The sequence below is a fragment of the Melanerpes formicivorus genome, unplaced genomic scaffold (assembly GCF_026170545.1).
Source record: "Melanerpes formicivorus ecotype bairdi unplaced genomic scaffold, bMelFor1.0.p_v2 SCAF_16, whole genome shotgun sequence".
NCBI lineage: Eukaryota > Metazoa > Chordata > Aves > Piciformes > Picidae > Melanerpes > Melanerpes formicivorus.
Window position 1 is genome coordinate 16,441,632 of NW_027142368.1, and position 14,953 is coordinate 16,456,584.

The 14,953-nt window shown below is 44.7% G+C and overlaps 1 protein-coding gene across 9 annotated transcripts in view; it reads left to right on the forward strand.

Moving 5' to 3' along the window:
- Window positions 1–14,953, forward strand: part of PPFIA1 (PTPRF interacting protein alpha 1) — a 55,144-nt gene that overhangs the window by 22,215 nt on the left and 17,976 nt on the right. For 5 of the 9 annotated variants that reach the window (XM_068148408.1, XM_068148413.1, XM_068148411.1 and 2 more), the window contains 16 exons: window positions 244–318; window positions 737–838; window positions 1,087–1,308; window positions 2,556–2,702; window positions 3,558–3,692; window positions 4,708–4,791; window positions 5,333–5,464; window positions 6,552–6,614; window positions 7,893–7,972; window positions 8,176–8,308; window positions 8,970–9,193; window positions 9,584–9,818; window positions 12,225–12,254; window positions 13,023–13,174; window positions 13,920–14,092; window positions 14,797–14,890. In XM_068148408.1, coding sequence (XP_068004509.1) covers window positions 244–318; window positions 737–838; window positions 1,087–1,308; window positions 2,556–2,702; window positions 3,558–3,692; window positions 4,708–4,791; window positions 5,333–5,464; window positions 6,552–6,614; window positions 7,893–7,972; window positions 8,176–8,308; window positions 8,970–9,193; window positions 9,584–9,818; window positions 12,225–12,254; window positions 13,023–13,174; window positions 13,920–14,092; window positions 14,797–14,890 — 2,081 coding nt within the window. The remainder of the gene's footprint in view (window positions 1–243; window positions 319–736; window positions 839–1,086; window positions 1,309–2,555; window positions 2,703–3,557; window positions 3,693–4,707; window positions 4,792–5,332; window positions 5,465–6,551; window positions 6,615–7,892; window positions 7,973–8,175; window positions 8,309–8,969; window positions 9,194–9,583; window positions 9,819–12,224; window positions 12,255–13,022; window positions 13,175–13,919; window positions 14,093–14,796; window positions 14,891–14,953) is intronic. The other 4 variants (XM_068148412.1, XM_068148415.1, XM_068148417.1 and 1 more) reach the window with 2 other exon arrangements.

The window sequence follows — 14,953 nt, forward strand, 5'->3', positions numbered from 1 at the left end:
GGTGCAGTGCTCCATCCCCTGCCCCAGTGCTTGCTTAGGACAAAAAAGGAAAAGCTGGGTATTTTGTTTCCAAGGTTTGCACAGTTTCTCTGGAAGGCTTTTGGAGTCTGTTGTAATTAGTGCTGATTCAGCATTAAGTGTAATGGAAAGAGTGTCCTGGTTACCTGAAGGGGCATGGCAGTAGGGAAAATTGATTTCTTTTTAGTTTGAATGATTTCCAATGATTTGAAATTCCTCTTGCAGGTCAGGGAGAGGCTACGAGTAGCACTTGAGAGGTGCAGCTTGTTGGAGGAGGAGCTAGGTACTACACACAAAGAGGTGGGTTGCTCTCTTGCCTTTCTCCTGCATCTGCTGTGGGTGTTGTAGTCAATATTTGTGCAAAATAGCTGATGCAGTTGTTAAGCTTCACTTCCACTTCTGGTTTTTCAGTTGTTAAGTATTTTTTCCTTCCGAACAGGCTGGCTGTGATTGGAAAGGGAAGGAAAGGGAAAGCTAAAAATCCCCAACCTCCCTGACCTTCCTTCTCAAATAGACCCAACAGAAACATCTGAACAGGAAGAGTCCCTGTGGCTTTAAAATGAGGATCTTTTGGTCACAGTGGCACAAATTCTGGAGTGCCTGGGCCATACCTTGCAGTAGAATCAGAAATCGCTTTGCTTTTGCAGCTGCTCCTGCTGCTGTTAGTGAGAAGGGAATTGACTTGAAACAGATGTACATAAACTTTTCTTCTTTTCAGTTAATGATCCTGAAAGAGCAAAATAATCAGAAGAAAACAATTCCAGATGGGATGCTGGACATAAATCATGAGCAAGAAAATCCTCCAACTACAAATGGGAAGGTACAGCTCTTTGCTTTGGTGGCTGAGAGGTGGTTGTTGTCTTTAACCATTAGCTGGGACAGTTCAACTTCATACTGTCACTAAATGCTTTGCATGACCCAAGGAGAAGGTCTGTTAGCACAGTTCACTCTGTGCAGTCTGTTTAACAATAAGCTTGTCTTGGGGGAGGGATGTTTGCAGGGGAGCTTGCTTTCCAGATTCCTGTGCATCATGCAGGCACATTCTCTCTCTTCCCCCCTGTTCGACAGCGATCCTCTGATGGTTCTTTGTGCCACGATGAAAACCTGACTAAAGTGATTGAGCTCCAGGACATCATAGACAAGCAGAACAAAGAGCAGACACAGATGAAAGAGCGCCTGACTGCTCTGTCCAGCAGGGTGACAGAGCTGGAAGAAGACCTTGACACAGCTAGGAAAGACTTAATCAAGTCTGAGGAAATGAACACGAAGTTGCAGAGGGATGTCCGAGAGGTGAGGAGGGAGCAGTCACAGAAGGAACTGCTTATGGAAATGTCAGAGAGTCACAGAGCTGTCAGGCTTGGAAGGGACCTCAAGGCTCAGCCAGTTCCAACCCCCCTGCCATGGCCAGGGACACCTCACACTACAGCAGGTTGCTCACAGCCACATCCAGCCTGGCCATAGAAGCTTCCAGGCTTCCACCACCTCCCTGGGCAGCCTGTGCCAGGCTCTCACCACCTTCACGGTGAAGAACTTTTCCTTGCATCCAGTCTTAATCTCCCCATTTCTACCTATGTCACTGGTGCTGTCTTTGGTGTAATGGGTGAGGAGAAAATTGCTTAGGACATGATTTGTGCTATTTTTTTTTGCTTAAAAGACTGATTGCTGAAGAGAATGTGCCTTGGGAACAAGCTGTGATGAGCTGGATGCTTGGTGAATGTACTAAATTAGAGACCTGGCTCTGCAGACTTGATCATGTTCTTGAAAAGATGCTTGGTCTTGTCACAAAGGCTGGGCTGACTCAAAGTTCACAGGTTTTAGTCTTTAAGATATAAGTGATTGAGGAATTGCAACTCAGTGATGGATGTCAAGAGGATTGGGGCCCAGGGATAGGACAAGGGGCAATAAGCACAGACTGGGGCACAGGAAGTTCTACTTAAGATAAAGAAAAAATTCTTTGCTGTGAGGGTGCTGGAGCCCTGGAGCAGCCTGTCCAGAGAGGTTGTAGAGTCTCCTCCTCTGGAACCTTTCAAAACCCGCCTGGATGTCATCCTGAGCACCCTGCTGTGGGTGACCCCACCTGAGCCAGGGGGGGTTGGACTAGATCTCCAGAGGTCACTTCCAACCCCCATCATGCTGTGATTCTGTATGATTGACAGCTCCTGGTACTGATCAATTGCTAATCTCCAGGGTCCTATGTATCCCTTATTAGCTAGAGAGCTTAGTTAAATCCAAGAGCAATCTCTGCCCGTCCCCAGCAAGCAGGATGTGCTGTGTCTGTGGCAGTGCAGGGGCAGCAGATCTGTGCTGTGATCCAGTAGAGACCAGGCTTTTTAAGCACTAACCATTTGAAAAACATGAAAATGGTTGAACTTGCAAAGGGAGGTGAGACTCTGCTCTCTGCTGCATTTTCTGCTGAGGGAAACAAGAACGTGTCTGCCTTGTCAAAAATAGAATTGCTTTGTGGCTTTCTCCCTCCAGTTTGAGCGCTAAATAATTACCCCCTTTTCATTGCAAATTCTGTCCTGTGTCTTGCACAGACTATGGCCCAGAAGGAAGACATGGAGGAGAGGATTACAACCCTGGAGAAACGCTACCTCGCTGCACAGCGTGAAGCTACCTCTGTGCATGACCTCAATGATAAACTTGAAAACGAAATTGCCACTAAAGACTCCATGCATCGACAGGTTGTACTTTGAAATGGGAGAGCTGATGGAGGTCACTAATGTTCCTACTGTACTGAAGCACTTTGCTTTTAAGGAGATAAATATCTGCAGTGTGCCCCTGGTAGGGATTGCTTTTCAGTGACTGGAGGGCAGTGCCTTGTGCACTCTTACCCTAGAAATAAAGCTGAGAGAGTTTATTGGGGAGAGGAAACAATCATGGTGCAGCAGGGCTGTTGGCCCTCTTAATTGAGTCTGATGTGTGGAAATTACTCATTCTAAGCTAAACCAGTTTCTAAATGTGTGAAATGTGTCAGAGGTATTTTAGCCTGCAACAGAAGTGAGTGTTCCCTTATGGCAGGAGGAAATCTGACAGGAGCTTGACATGAAGCAGTCCAACTCCATGAACCAGAAATGGCTCTTCAGCCTATCACTTCCTGCCTAGAGGCAGGCAGCTCTTGGTCAGCAAGACAAGTCCTCTTTAGTATCATTCTTAAAAGTAGTTGTTTGGACTTCAAAAATAACTTCTGCAATAATATCCTTAGTGGTACTCAAAATACAAAGGAATTTTTCCCTTGATGTGGCTCAACATCTTGGCACAGCCTGTTAGATGCTGCTTCCCATCCCATAACTACTTCTCTCTCCTAATGTGTAGTTGCTTTCAGAATGCACAAAACTGCAGGAAAGCATTGGTAGAGAAGAGTTTTTCCTTTTATGATGAAGAGGAGGGGTGCCACATCTTTGGTTATGAAGCCAGTTTGGGATAGTTTGTTCTCCATAGGTCCAGTAAAGCAGTCACCTGTCTCCTTGCCTTCCTCTCAGATGAAAGTGAATTTACCATTTTGCCACTAAAAGTTTGCTGATCACAATCCTGTGCAGAGTGAAGACAAGAACAGGCAACTGCAAGAACGACTGGAACTGGCTGAGCAAAAGCTGCAGCAGACTTTGAGGAAAGCTGAGACCTTGCCAGAGGTGGAAGCTGAGCTGGCACAGAGAGTTGCAGCACTTTCAAAGGTGGGTCAGGCAGACAGTGTCCTCGAGGCTTTCTGCTTCCTTGGTGTCCTGCTAGCAGAAACCTGTTCTCAGTGTTGGGTTTGCTGCTTGTGCTTCGGGTTCAGAAAGTGTCTCTTTGTTCTGTTCATCTTTATGAACATACTTTGCTTTACTCTCTGCTGGGTTTGGGCTTTTCATTTCTCCTCCTCAGAGCTGGAGCAGGTTTTCTGATTAACTCTGCTACATGATGAAAATGTTTCTCTGATTTATTACCTTGCTGCTTTTTAATCAATTATTCAGTCAGAGGCATGAAGCCTTCTGAAACAAGTGTTTCTGAAGGGCAGCCCAGGTGGAGAATGGGGGGGAAGAGAAAGAGCTGCACTCATGAATAGTGAGAGCCTTAGAAGGCTGCACATGCGGTAATGAAGTCTGAAGAGTTGTGTAGTAACTGCAAATGAGCCTTTTCACGTGTGTGTGTCTTCTCTTTTCAAGTCTCAGTTTCACTTCTTTCCCTGTTATCTTTCCTGTCCCTAACTGGCTCTGTAGTCTGACCTTTTGTCTCCTGGGAGCTCTGCTGCTAAAGATGCTAAACTATTGGAACTTACCACCAAGCTTAGGAAGGTAGAATTTGTACCTTAGTCCTTGCTTCTGCTTGCTGCTTCCTGCTTTGCCATGATTACTAACAAAGGCTCATGCTGGTTAGGCTAGTGAGGACAGGCTGAGAATGCATTCAGTTTGTCTTTATTTTGGGTTCAGCTCTTGGGGTTATGAATGAACTCCTCTGTTGCAAACTCATTTGCAAAGAGCAGTTGAGTCATGGTATGCAGGGGTGAAGAGGCTTCGTTTTGTTACTTACCATCTGAAGTCTTAGCAGGTTTTTCCTAGTGACAGGCATCTGTTCTGCATTGTGCATTACCATAGATGGCAGTTGTGCAAAGCATGTCAGATACATTATTGTGCTTCACTGTTTCTAGACTTTTGAGACTTGTTACAAAACCCAAACTACCAAATCCTAATTTTGCTGTCAACTTGACAGGCTGAGGAGAGGCATGGAAATATTGAGGAACGACTGAGGCAGATGGAAGCACAGCTGGAAGAAAAGAATCAAGAGCTGCAAAGGGTATTGTACATCTTTCTGACAAAGATACATAGCTGAAAGCATCTCATCCCCTCCATAGCTGCCCACTGTGCAGCAAAGCTGGGTTTGTTTCTCATCTCTAAAATAAGCCCAGAGTTTAGGCTGCATGATCGTTGGGAGATTTGAGCCACTGTACTGAGGCTGACCTTGCACCTCAGGAGAGAACTGGGAGTTTGAAAGTAGTCTGGGAAGTGCCTGATTGCTAGTGAAATGTTCTCATGATCAGACAGATCAAGAACTGACTGGAAAAACAGGTTCCTAGCTTACAAGTGATGGAATTGGTCCTAAAATCTGCTCCTTTCTTGAAGTGTTAAGCTCAGATTTCCAAGCTTCTGATCTTGGAACAGTTGTTGGTGCTAAGTGTCCCTTACAGAGTCAAGGAGTTGTTCCTTATTCCTTTGGGAAAGTATTTCTGTTAAGGAAAATGTGTTTGGATTAAAGGAGGCTTGCTGGCTTTACAGCCTGGACATTGCAATGGACACTGCACACTTGAAGTTCTTTCAGTAGCTTTTATGTCTCTTAGGCTAGACAGAGAGAGAAGATGAATGAAGAGCACAACAAACGTTTGTCAGAAACAGTTGATAAGCTTCTGTCTGAATCTAATGAGAGGCTCCAGCTTCATCTCAAGGAAAGGATGGCTGCCTTGGAAGATAAGGTAACAAGTCATGTTCCAGCACACATTCATTACATGTTCTGCACTCTCCAGTGATTTCTGTAATTGGCAATATGTCTGTAACTTCAGGAGATGTTCAATGAGTAGTTCTAGCTGAGGCTGTTCTCTAGTCTGGATTTGGAAAACTTGTTCTCAGATTTATTTCTTTGGTTTTTTGAGTCATAGAATGGTTTGGGTTGGAAGGAACCTTAAAGATCATCTAGTTCCAACCCCTCTGCCATGGGCAGGGATATAACAGAATCATGAATGGTTGGAAGGGGCCTCAAAAGATCATGGAGTCCAACCCCCCTGCCTGAGCAGGATCACCTAGAGTAGGTGAACTAGATTAGGTTGCTTGAAGCTCCATTATCCTGGCCTCCTGCTGTCTCATGGCAATGAAATGCTTCAGTTGCAATTCCTAATCATGTGCTCAGACTTTTATTGAATGCTTTTTCTTGCTTCCATGCCAACTCAGTTCTTACTCCTAAGCCATCAGTCAGGTATCTGACCAGTCTTACCAGCATTCCAGGACTATGCACCTCTCAGATCATTTAGTAGGTTAAGTCCATTCCTTCCCCTGCTCTTGCCCTCTTTGAGCTGGAAGGCATGGAGCAGTGCAGAACAAATCCTTTGAGCTGCTGATAAAGGTGCTTCTCTGCCATCTAAGGCTGCAAACTGTGTCTTGCTTTTTGTTGATCTTGAAATTAGTGATGGTGAAACCATCAGCTGCTCCTAGTACGTCTCAAATCTTCATGGGCCTTGCCAGGCCATCAACAAGGTTGCTCCAACAGTCATGTAGGGAATTGCTCTGAATTGTTCTGGCTGCCCATTTTTCAGTGGTTTTGTCAAACAGTTTTCCAAGGCTGGTAGGAAATTGTTGTGGAAGTTCTCCCATTCTCTATCTGTTACTTAGAGGGCTGCACACCTGAGAGGATAAACCTTCTGTTCCAGTCAAAGTGAAAAGACATAAACAGTAAAGTGTCTGCAGCTTGAGATGCATCTGCAGAGTGTTGAGTGAGTGCTTTTGCTGCTCATTCTGGGTTAAGAGTTGAAAGCTCTTATCAATGATTTGGGATCCATTTCCTTACAGAATTCACTTCTTCGAGAGATTGAAAATGCAAAAAAGCAAATCGAGGAACTTCAGCACGAGAAGGTAGAGTACACAGCTCTCACCTGGCCTGGGGGGAAGCACAGGCTGCACTGCTGCAGAGCAGGAGTGGTTTGGAATACCCCCATGAAACTCAGCATTGTCTGGTCCTGTGGTGGGTTGGAATTCTCCCCCCCCAGTGTTAATGTCCCTTGGAGAGCAGGGAGCTGTTCCTGCTCCCTTGGTCATGTTGTGTGCCTCGGGTTTATGGTTCTGTGGGTGACACACAGCTTTTTACTCAGACTTGACACTTCTGAGCGTGTGAAGTGCTTGAGTAGAGTGGCAGTTTGCCAGACTTGAGCAGAATTTTTATACTGCTCTGTGGCCTTGGACAGTAAAAGCAAAAAGAAACACTTGTCAGGTTAGGTGGTTTTTTCTGGAAGCATTGGGTGCCATGCAGTGCTGGACTATAAAAGCCATTGTAAACTTTGAAGAGCTGAGGGGCAGGGAGAGAAATATTTATTAGACTTGGCTGCTGCCTTGCTATAGCAGATGTCTGGTGTTCAGCTTGTCTTAGAGCTGACAAGTTCCCTTCTTGAATAAAAGTGGTGGCACCTTTCATGTCTTCTCATCCTCAAGCAGTGACCACTGACTTTGTGGTCGTGCTGCCCCTTCTGGAAGAATCCTTGTTAGTGCCTGTTAAATCCAGGTAGATTCTTTCTGACTGAAGCATTCCAGTAATCAGCAAGGCCAAACTTCAGAGGCTGTGCTTCTGTAATAAAATGAAGCAGGCATGCAGGGAATTTTGCAGAATAAGGCTTTAAATTTGTGTATATGGAGGCCAGCAGTTTTCCCACCAGGCACAGGCCTCCAGCAGCAGCCACTTTTTGTTAGTCTTGCCTTCTTTTTCTCTTTCGTTGGATTTCTCTGGTGCTCGGTTCTTGAGTTTGTAGAGCACATAAAAATGTCCAAGTTTGAAGTGAATGCATTTAGAGCCTTTGGTGCACAGAGCTTGAAAAATCTTGTTTCTCATTAACCATTACCACTTAATTACAGTGAAGTAAGAAAGAAGTGAATTTTGCTTAGTGACTCCTTTAAAATGTATAGCCCTTACCTAAAGTCAGTATAGAGGGGCTGCAGACTTATTCTTGGATGTCCTTTTGTGCTGGTTCTGTGCTGTGTAGTAAAAATCATTGAAGCACTTCTGGTTTATGCCATCAAAGGAGGTGTTTTTAAAGCCTCTTATTTCTTTCATACAAGTGAGACCAGCCCCCTAAATGTAAGGTTATAGAACAGTCTTTGATTTGATTTTTCTGTTAAGCATTTTATCTGTTCACTTTACAGGATCAGCTTGTGTTAAATGTTGAAGCATTAAGGGCTGAAAATGACCAAGTGAGACTCAGAGCCACATCACTGCATCACAGGTACCAGCACTTAACTGTAGTTTAGTTTCTAATAGTTTCTTTCAAGTCACTTTGCTAGGTGCAATTTGCACTCTTGTGACTGCAAACACTTCAGTCACAGCTGGTGAAGCAGTTTTTACACTGCTCAGAGGAGGAATTGTTTGGCTGGGCTCCTTGGTTTGTTTTCCCTGTCCTCTCTACCTTCATGTTTCTTCCTGTTCCAGCAGACCAGATTTCAGGTACCCTCTGACATCTTCATCTGTGGCTGACAGTCATGCAGACTCCTACAGCACCTCGTCAGTGTTAAGGCGTCCTCAGAAGGGGCGTTTGGCAGCTCTCAGAGATGAACCTTCAAAGGTAACAGAAAGCTATAATCAAAACAAAGCTTTGGCAACAATTAGGTTAGATGAGACTAACCTATTGCATGGAGTGTTTAGGTCAGGGATACGTAGCAATAAGCTGCTAGAGTGTGCACGTCCTGCTGTGCTAACTGAGGCACAGCTGCTGGTCTGTGTTAGCAAAGAATTGCAAAATTAGGATTTTGAAGTCCAAGTTGTTTTGAGTGTGATAAGATTGAACTGTAATTCAAACCAGTCCTGCTTCTGTGTCTCTCCATGAGCATGGTGCTGTTTTGTGAGCCCTTCCAAGTGCCTTTCGGAGCACGGAAAGTTCTCATTACGTAAAGCTGACGTCAAAGCTCTCCTTGGATTTGCTGGCAGAATTCTGCTGTGAATTAGAGAGCCCAGAGATGGGATGTTGTCATTTAGTCACTGAGGCAGTCCATTAAAAAATTCAACCTCACTGCAAGATGCAAAGTTTTCTACATTTTAGCTTTTGTTTTTTTCTCTACATTTCTCTAAACATTGCTGCATTGATGGATGCATTCAGCACGTAAGTGGACTTTGACTTACCAACTACTTAAAACCTCTTGAGAGCCAGTGGAAATGGTTTGGGTTTCCCATTTGAGTTGAAATACATAGAGATTTTTTAAAATTCTTGTTTTAATTAATTCTTGTAGGTTCAAACTCTAAATGAGCAGGACTGGGAGCGAGCCCAGCAAGCAAGCGTGTTGGCCAACGTGGCACAAGCCTTTGAAAGTGACGTTGATGTGTCTGATGTGGAGGATGACAGGGAGACCATCTTCAGTTCAGTTGATCTGCTGTCCCCAAGTGGTCAAGCTGATGCTCAGACTTTGGCCATAATGCTTCAAGAGCAGTTGGATGCAATCAACAAAGAGATCAGGTGTGGACTGTCTGCTGTTGAGGTTTTGATAAAAATGAGTTTCTGTGCCACTAGAAATGATTTTGGAGTGGTCCCTCAGGGTGGTGCTGCACATTCCTGGAGGTGGGTTGACAAGGGAGCTAGTTGCTGATACCTAAGCACTCTTTTCAGGTTCTTTGTCCTCAGTCCCATTCATGGAGGGGATTGTGTAATTTTAGTTTGACAGAAACCCCTGTTCAGTGGCAGTAGCAGTGGTGTTTACCACTTTTTTCAGGCTGGAGGAGAGAAGACTTCAGTGTGTCAGATGTTTAGGCTGTTCTGAGTTGCTGCTTCTTGCTGGTGCCTGCTCAGCCATCCTGTTCAGATGGTGCTTGCTTTGGCACCCTCCCCTGAAACTTTGCTTTCTTGTAGGCTTATACAAGAAGAAAAGGAAAACACAGAGCAGCGTGCAGAGGAGATTGAGAGCAGAGTGGGGAGTGGAAGCTTGGATGCCCACGGCCGCTTCCGCTCCATGAGCTCCATCCCTGCTCCCTATGCCAGCAGCTCACTCGCCGGTTCCTCCCCGCCTGGCAGCGGCCGCTCCACCCCACGGCGGATCCCGCACAGTCCGGCCCGGGAAGTGGACAGGCTGGGGATCATGACCCTGGTAAGTATTCACTGGCTTGTGTTTCCCAGAGGTGCTCCTTTTCTCTAGGAAAAGGGCTGTTTGATTTCCCCTTCCTTTCCTCCTTACTCAGCTGTATTTTCCCTCTCTCAAGGTTTTTCTACTGCTTCCTTTCAACTTCTGTAGCAAGTGTCAAACGCTTAGGAGAGCTCAAGTCTATTATTTGGTCGACATCTCATATCTAAGTACTCCTCCTGTTGTTATGGTCTTTCATCTGACTCTTCTTTTAAGTCCTGGTACAGCAACCCCTTTCTCTCTCTGCTTTAAACTTGATTTTTAGGAGTCCACTGTTCCACTAAATACTCAGCTAAAAAGGATTTGCATATACTGCATTAGGCTGGAAGGCTCTCAAGTGTTTTAGTGAGTGCTAATGTCTCATTTAGCCTATGCAGACTGGTAGGTAAAAGAAGTATCTGTTAGATCCAATAGCTGATGAAGTAGCAGCTTGGGCTCAGCAGTTAGGTGAACAGGGAAAGACAGAACCATTCTTCGGACACACATATGACTGCTTGGAAAACCTGCTGCTCCTCCTAGGAGCTGCTTTGTGTGTGTCAACCTGTCTGTAAAAACAGGATTCAAGTCTTCCACTGTTTAAAATGAATGCACATGTACCAAAGAGTCCTGTTTCTCATGAAAATGAACCATTTTGCCTTTCTTGAATGAAAAACAAATCATTCAGGTAGCTATGGCCATATATGCAGGGCCAGGCACACTGCTCTGACATGAAACCATCTCAAAATGTAGAGTCCCTTTATATTCCCAAGCTTCCCAGCAAGAAGTAGCTAAGCTAAGTACTTCCAGAAAATTGTATCTAAATGTAAGTAGCTACTTACTTGACCCCTGCCTCAGAAGAATGTGTGTTTTGTGTTAAATTCCAGTGTAACTGCAGCAAAGTGAACTGTGCTGTGTGAATCCACGGCACTTGACCTGCCCCCTTGCATTTGTCTGACAGTTTTGTACATTGCTCTGTGAGAGCTTGCAAGCAAGAAGCTAGGCTTCAAGAATTGGAGTGAGCTTTCTGGAATCTTCTGGAAGAGCTCTCATGAATTACCAAGCTAAATGAGTTCCTAGGGCTTTTTAAAAGCTTGAACAGAAAGGTGCATTAGTTTCTGGCCGTGTAGGCGAATCGCCTTAGTGCTCACTGCAGTGATGATGTTAGGCAGTTCAGTTAGCTGAAAACCTCTTGTGATTAATGGTAATTACAGAGCATCAACGTGGTGCATTGTGAAACCTGTGGCTCTCTTGAACAGGGCTTGTAGGCAGTTTTCAGTCATTATGGTAAGCATCTTCATTTTTATGGGTTATAAAAGGTAACCGATGAAAGATCCAGCAAGGGGAAGATTGAGTCTGCTGTGCCTAGGGAGGGACTGGATGATCTTTAAAGGTCCCTTCCAACACAAACCCCTCTATGATTGTATGAACTTAGGATTTATTACCATAATGCTGTATGGCCAGATTGAAGGAAGCTTCACCCAGTAATGCTGCATAGTTTGCGTGCATTCTACATGAAAACATGATAAAAGCTCTCACTGTGGGAGGGAAGCAACAAATCATTCCCCAGCTTCACAGGCAACTGACTTAATTTGTAAAGCAATTTGCTGCCAAAGTGCAATAATAACTATTAAACAAATAAGCTAAATTAAGCTTTGTGAGCATCCATCTGAATAATTTGGTAACTTATGTAGCTCAGGGTTGCTGCCTTGCTCTGTGCACTGGCAGAGGTGAGCAGTTTCTAGAATGTGAGATACAGCAGGGTCTGGAGTGGATGGAGGGTAAAATAAAGCCAGTGGTTGACTCTTGCTCAAACGTTCCAGCACTTTAAACTCAGTATAAGGAACAGGACACTGCTACTGCACAGAAATCAGCTACTGCTGGCATTCTTTCACAGTTATGAAAGTGGGGCTGCTGTTTATGCTGTGTAGGAAACTACTGCAAAAGTGGCTGAGGTGTGAGAAGGGCCTGGTGCAGACACCTCCTAGCCTGCCATGGCTGTGTGGAGGTTACACAGCTCAAGGCAAGTCCTTGACACGTGGTTGGAAAGCCTCTCACCTTCCAAAAGCAGCACCTCACAGTTCCTGTTTCCCTTGCTGAAGGGAATGCAGCTTTTGTGTGCTGATGTGCCTCTGGTCCCCATGCATTCAGATATCTACAGTACTTCTGCAGATAACAAACTAGAAGTCTGGACTATTGTTTTTCCTTCCTTTTCCCCTCTTCTGTAATCGGATATGAAGAGTGCCTCCTACTCTGTATCTCTCTCTGTGCCATTGCTGTAATTGTTGATGATATTCTCCCTAACATGTTTTGTCTGTGCTAGCTGTTGCAGTCTGTGCTACAGTTTACAATAAATACAGCTTCTCCAAATGTGTTTTCTTTGCATGCATCTGTCAGCCTAGTGATTTAAGGAAACACCGTAGAAAGGTAAAGATCTTTATTTACTGGTGTGCCCTTTTGTGTCCTCTTGTCCCCAAACTCATTGATGGATACCAGCAAATCAAAGAAAACCTTTGCAGGGCAGCCCTGTGAGACAGCAAGATGAAATGCTCTTTGACCTTAAATGTCAAGTGCTTTACCATCTTAACATCAGTGTGGTTTGGTTTTGTGCATTTGTTTGTTTGGCTGCTTTTTTGCTGCTGTGGGGACTGGTGTGCTGCTTTCTGTTTGTAAGCACTGTTTGCAATCTTCATGGAAAAAAACCCAAACACTTAGCTTCAAAGGTCTGTTTAGACAGGCCTCTGTACAGAAATAAGTCTGTTACTCAAACTTTGAGATAAGCCATAGCCAGAGGTTCTTAGGAGCTGACTTGATGGCGTTGGTGATCTTGCTAATGATTGCCTAAACGCAAGGAGTAAGAATCAGGATGCTGCCTTTTCACAGCACTCTGCTGTTCTGTCTCTGCACTTGCTGAAACTGATGCTTCAGGTGTATTCCCAAGTCAAGTTTATGGTGCTGAAGACATAACTCTTAGCTCTATGTATGAACAAGAGATGAGTGCTGCTCACTAGCTGAGACTGAAGTGTCAGCAGTTTGCCGTAAAGGTAGAGGAAATCCAAAAGGAAGTCAAAAACCAGGGAACTGCAGAATGGTGAAGGGTGAGAGTGTTCCTTTAGCACCAAAGAATGGATTTTCCTTTTCAGTATGTCTTGTAGCATTGGTTTTAGCATTTCTCAACTTCTCATTTTCCTTTAGCCTCCAGCTTCTAAAGAAGAGGTACGAGATGATAAAACCACAATAAAATGTGAGACATCCCCACCTTCTTCACCTCGCTCTTTGCGTCTGGACAGAGTCCAGAAAGGAGCTCTGCACACAGTGAGCCATGAAGATATCAGGGACATAAGGAAGTAAGTAGCTGGGAACAGCAGCTGAGCATTTCAGGTGATCAGAATGAAATCTTAACACTGCCAAGCTGGTCAGCCTTTAGGGTCTCAGTGCAGCTGCTGCAGAGTTTCTCAGCAATAGGAGTATGACCAAGGGAATGGGTGACTGTTCCACGGACAGTAAGAGCAGAGATGCTGCTCATGGTCAGAAAAGCCTTTGTGCAAAGGGTTCTCCTGCTCCTCAAAGGCTGCATTAGGTCTGCTTTGGAAATGCAGGATCTGCAACTCCAGTGTTCTTTCACAGGCTGGAGTTTTAGCTGTACATGCAGAAATCACTTGCAAAACTGCAGATGCTCTTCTCTAAGTGCCTGAGCATCTGGGATGGATTCCACTCCAGTGTTTCAAGCTTCTGTTGTCTGCTTCCACTTGCCAGTGGCTTGTGCTGTGGCTTTAACCTCTGCAGTGTGCTTTAAACAATTCTAGTTTTGTTTCTTTACAAATTTACTTGTAGTTCCATGCTTAAGGGTGTAAATATTGTGTGCCTTCCTTTCTTGCCTGAGGTAGTTGTTTGCACTGTTTGGTTTCACTTTAGTGACATGTATTTTAGTGGCTCTGTTTCTTTTCATGACTCATTCAAGGCTGAAGTTGCTGTCTGTGAGTTACTGAGCCTTTGACTCACAGAATCCTGGACTTGTCTCTCACTGTGTTGTGCCAGTGAATTTCTTGTATAGGTGCTCCTTTATGACTTTTTTTTTCCTTCCTTTTCAAGTTCAACAGGCTCACAGGATGGGCAAATAAGTAACCCCAGTAGCAGTAACAGTAGCCAAGATTCCCTTCATAAAGCCCCCAAGAAGAAGGGGATCAAATCCTCTATCGGCCGCTTGTTTGGCAAGAAAGAGAAGGGACGACCTGGACAGAGCAGCAAGGAAACACTAGGCCAAGGTTGGTCTGCCCTGCTTTTTGCTCTCTTTGGTGATGTCTCTGTCAGTGTGGGCATCTCTGTGACTGATTGTGTTGGTGCTGATGTACAGAATGTTTTGGACCTAGTGCCACCACATCTTCTGGTAGATCTTTTTGTGAGGGCAGGATGCAAGCTCCAGCAGTGAGGCCTTCCCTAGCCTGGTTATTGAACCTTATGGAGCTGTTAGGGCTTCTGCTGTGAGGCCAAAACTTCAGCTGTATCTCAGAAGTGCAGGAGGCTTTTGTTGTTGTTGACACCATCAGTTCCCTCTTCACTTAGCTCTCAAAGGAGCACTGTTGAAATTAACTAGCTCAGCAAATGCTGAGGTTACCTTTCTTGTGTAATTGTTTGCATAAAGCAGTAGCCTTGGCATTGCCACCACCAGCAGTGATATGGGAACACTGAGAATTCATCTTACTGCTGGTTTAAGCATGAGATTCTCTGTGTGATGCCAGCTGCTTTTAGACAGCACCTATCCCAGTCTGCCTTTTTATACATCATGAGTTCAGCTAGAAAAGTGAGTACTAGATGTATACAGAGGTTCAGCTGTGTGCATTCCTGAGCACTAACATGGCAAAGGATGAAACACATCTGCTCAGGAAAGCAGCAGTGATTAGAGACTTACAACCAACCAAAACTGAGAAGATAACAAGACTGATCTTTGCCTTTGTGGTTTTTCTTGTAGCTGGCATGGGAGAAGCAGACAGTGCCTCTCAGGATGCATTAGGTCTCAGCAAGCTTGGAGGTCAGGCAGAAAAAAACAGGAAAATGCAGAAAAAGTAAGTTACCAAATATTTTAAACCCTCTTTGAAGGTATTGCTTTGTTTCAAATGTGGAGGCTT